Source organism: Spinacia oleracea, chromosome 1, assembly GCF_020520425.1.
Source record: "Spinacia oleracea cultivar Varoflay chromosome 1, BTI_SOV_V1, whole genome shotgun sequence".
Lineage (NCBI taxonomy): Eukaryota > Viridiplantae > Streptophyta > Magnoliopsida > Caryophyllales > Amaranthaceae > Spinacia > Spinacia oleracea.
The window spans coordinates 109,967,901-109,971,423 of record NC_079487.1 but is presented as its reverse complement, the minus strand read 5'-3'; the positions used below and the strand labels follow the sequence as shown (position 1 = coordinate 109,971,423).

Here is a 3,523-nt window from a genome sequence, read left to right as displayed (position 1 = left end):
GTTCTCCTACCAAGTTCAGGCCCAATCACCACTAAACCAACAAGCAATTGGTTATAGAATAGAGGATATAAATTATAATGAACACCTACCCAATAAAAAAAAGTTCAAAGAAACATTTTACGATCATGCACAGGTCAACCTGGTCAAAGATGGCTAGCAACATATGTTCTTTGGAAGGGAGGCAAAGGTAATTAGAGAATTATTACTTCAAAGCTTGTGAGGCAAATGTGAGTATCGTGCCCCATGTCCCTAAGATGAAGTAAAGAGATTTTAATCTATAACTTAGGATGACTCTTCACTTAGGGTGTGTTAGCGGTTTTTGTTCCCTCGTGTTTGAGGATTTATTATAGACTAGTTAAGTGTGAGTATTGTGTCTCACATCGACATATGAAACAAATAGATTTTAATTTATAATCTGAGGGACTACTCCTCATATTATCAATTGGTTTTATGATGGAATCTCGCTTGGGTTATGTTTAATCCTAAACAAAACTGTTATCCCACTTTATTGGACTAACGACATAACTGCTTTGACGTCTGATATTGTCGTGCCATCCAGGTATCATCGTGTCGCAGGTGGCGTCGTGTCAAGTGAGCCTGTCGAGTGAAGCGACAGGCGACAAAGCCTGGGCGACGTAAGACCAGCGACAAGGCTCTGGCGACAAGAGGAGATAGGTCAAGTTCCAAGCCCAGAAGCCCAACATGGGCCACGCCGTCATAAGATGGGAAGAGGTCCAAGCTTTGACGTAGAACATCATAAACAACATTGGAAATCAATTAAATTCGTTAGGTCACCTTATCATAAAAATCTTAAAATCCTAAACAAAACTGTTATCCCACTTTATTGGACTAACGACATAACTGCTTTGACGTCTGATATTGTCGTGCCATCCAGGTATCATCGTGTCGCAGGTGGCGTCGTGTCAAGTGAGCCTGTCGAGTGAAGCGACAGGCGACAAAGCCTGGGCGACGTAAGACCAGCGACAAGGCTCTGGCGACAAGAGGAGATAGGTCAAGTTCCAAGCCCAGAAGCCCAACATGGGCCACGCCGTCATAAGATGGGAAGAGGTCCAAGCTTTGACCGAAGATTAGGGAGTTTGTTGAAGACGTGAGCAACGGCCAAGGAGGAATCCCTATCTTCCAGGGATCTTCCCAACCAATAGAACCGTTAGCATTTGGCATATAAAAGCATAAAGAACGGCGTGATGAAGACACATTCACTCAAGCACTTAAACTCTTAAGCTATCAACTGTCTTTAGCGTTCATCATTGTACTTTAGATTTTCAATATCAATTCTCAGAAAAGAAGAGCATAAACAATCATATAGAATACTTAGTGGATTGATAGCCTCATAGCTATCCGCGGTTTTTTACCTTATTCCTGGGTTTTCCGCGTCAACACTTCTCGGTGTCGTGTCTCCTTTATTTGTGTTATTAATTCTTTGCTTAGTTAGTGTCGATCCTAGCCGAAAGTCGTCTCCATACGAATTTTGGCATAAACAAAAACCTCATACAAAATGTCAAAAATAAACTATACAAAGGCACATAATTGATACGAGTAAAAAACATGATATTATTTAGCAATCTAATCCTCCATAAAGTAAGCTCTAATTCTAATTAACAAAGTTTACGCTCGAATTTTTTTAATGAGAAGATAAGCATTTTGTTAATAAATTTTGGTACATGTCAACGGCACTCGTCGGGACAGCAAGCATCACCCTCACTGCCTCCCTCTGATTTTGAACTGGCAATAACAAACAGTACTTATCACTGCAAATGGGCCCTACATGGGCTGGTTTTCCTAGCCCAAAGTCAACCCTTTCTAGCCCAAGCCTTGACCATTGAGACAGTACTAACACCCCTACTGGGTCAGGACTCGTCCGATTCCCACTAACTAACTCGATCACTTCTTTCACATACTTACCATCCACATTTTCCTTTGCTCTTTTTATTAAATCCGAAGCATAACCCAAACCCTTCTCGGTTAAGTCCTTAACTGTAGTTTGTGCACACGCAAGTACAAACCCGTTTCCATAAAACCCGGTGGGTAGACCCGGTTTTAATCGGTTTCGGAAATTGACACTAAATACAAGCCTTAGGACTTGGTTTGGGGGCATGTGTAACGATTTGGCCCAACATCTCCATATATGGGCCGAAACAACCTCGAATGACGTGTATTTTGTTGACTCGGTGAGTCGACTAGCTTGTCGTTTGAGTTGATCGATGTGAAACTTGACAAAGACACTTGAAGTTGGGACCAGTGTCTCACTAGAGAATCTTGCTAAGAACTCACAACAATCATGAACTCTGCTAAACTCGGGATGGTTCACTGAGTTAACACGGACACTCCCTTTGGGTTTACCCGACGGGAACGAGTCAAGCAAGTGTCGATCCCAAACAGGCTTCGGCCCACGAACCGAAACCCCACGAGTTAACTCGGCAAACGAGTTGATGAAATCAGCGCTCCCAATCCCGTCACACAAACAATGATTAAACCCGAACCCAATCGCCACCGCCCCGTCAGCAAGCCACGTAAGTTGCACGACAAGAGGTGGAGCCCCTTTTAATACATCATCCACGTAGACCCACAAGAGTTGCCGCCACTCCTCCACGTAGCGAGGCGCCTTTTCAAAATCAGCCCCCCTATACCCAGAAACAGCTTCAACAAACACAGCCCCTTGAGCCCGACACACAACCTGAAGAGCCGACCCATCACGCTTCTCTTGAACCCGGCCCGCTAGAGGGTAGTACTGTACCAAAGCCTTACCCAAAGCAGACTTCACACGAGCAGAGAATTGCCTGCGATCGACCCCAGGGGAAGGGTTGTAGACGAGCAGATATTCAATAGTGAAGCGGAGGAAGAGCTGAGAATCAAGTGTGGAGAGTGAAAGAGTACAGTTAGGGGTGGGCTCTGAAGGGGTGATAACTATGGCTTCTTTCACTTCAACGAAATTACTTGCCATCTTTTCCAAATCTAAAAAATTGTTGCGATTAATATTATAAGACGGAAAGATCGAGAGTAGGAAAGATGAAATAGTTTGTAGAGTGTTTGCACATTTGCAATTGAAGGGACAACAGTAATACTCCAATATATAAGCAGGGAGGAAAGAGAAAGAGAGGGGGACAGTGTGTGTTGATGAGTTGTGTGGATATTGTTTAGGTGGGGATGGTGGAAAATGCTAATGCTAATACTTGTAGAAGTATTGTACGGAGTAATCAAGAATCACCATGGTCCATGGCTTTCTCTCTCTAGCTTTAGGACTTTTAAAAGACATGATTTTTCTAAATATGTGTAATGTATCTCTTGTTTTGTTAAAAGATGTACCCTACGACTTTTTACTTTTTTGGGGTAAATTTGCAAAATTACATATTTACGCTTAAACAAATCTGTCTAGGACTACATCGTTGTTGGTCGTCGTGAGTGATTTGGCACATCATTTAGTAATTTTTGAAACATTAATGGTAGGGTTTTATATGCTCTAATCACATAGGGTTTGTCAAAATTATTTTTTACAGTACACCTT

At 42.5% G+C, this 3,523-nt stretch overlaps 1 protein-coding gene across 1 annotated transcript; it reads right to left on the bottom strand.

The window, feature by feature from the left end:
• Window positions 1–1,548: 1,548 nt before the first annotated feature.
• LOC110781884 (alcohol acyltransferase 9) lies at window positions 1,549–3,269 on the bottom strand. The gene has a single exon (XM_021985936.2). The coding sequence runs from the start codon at window positions 2,960–2,962 to the stop codon at window positions 1,643–1,645; it is 1,320 nt and encodes a 439-aa protein (XP_021841628.1). The 5' UTR covers window positions 2,963–3,269; the 3' UTR covers window positions 1,549–1,642.
• Between the last annotated feature and the right edge of the window lie 254 nt (window positions 3,270–3,523).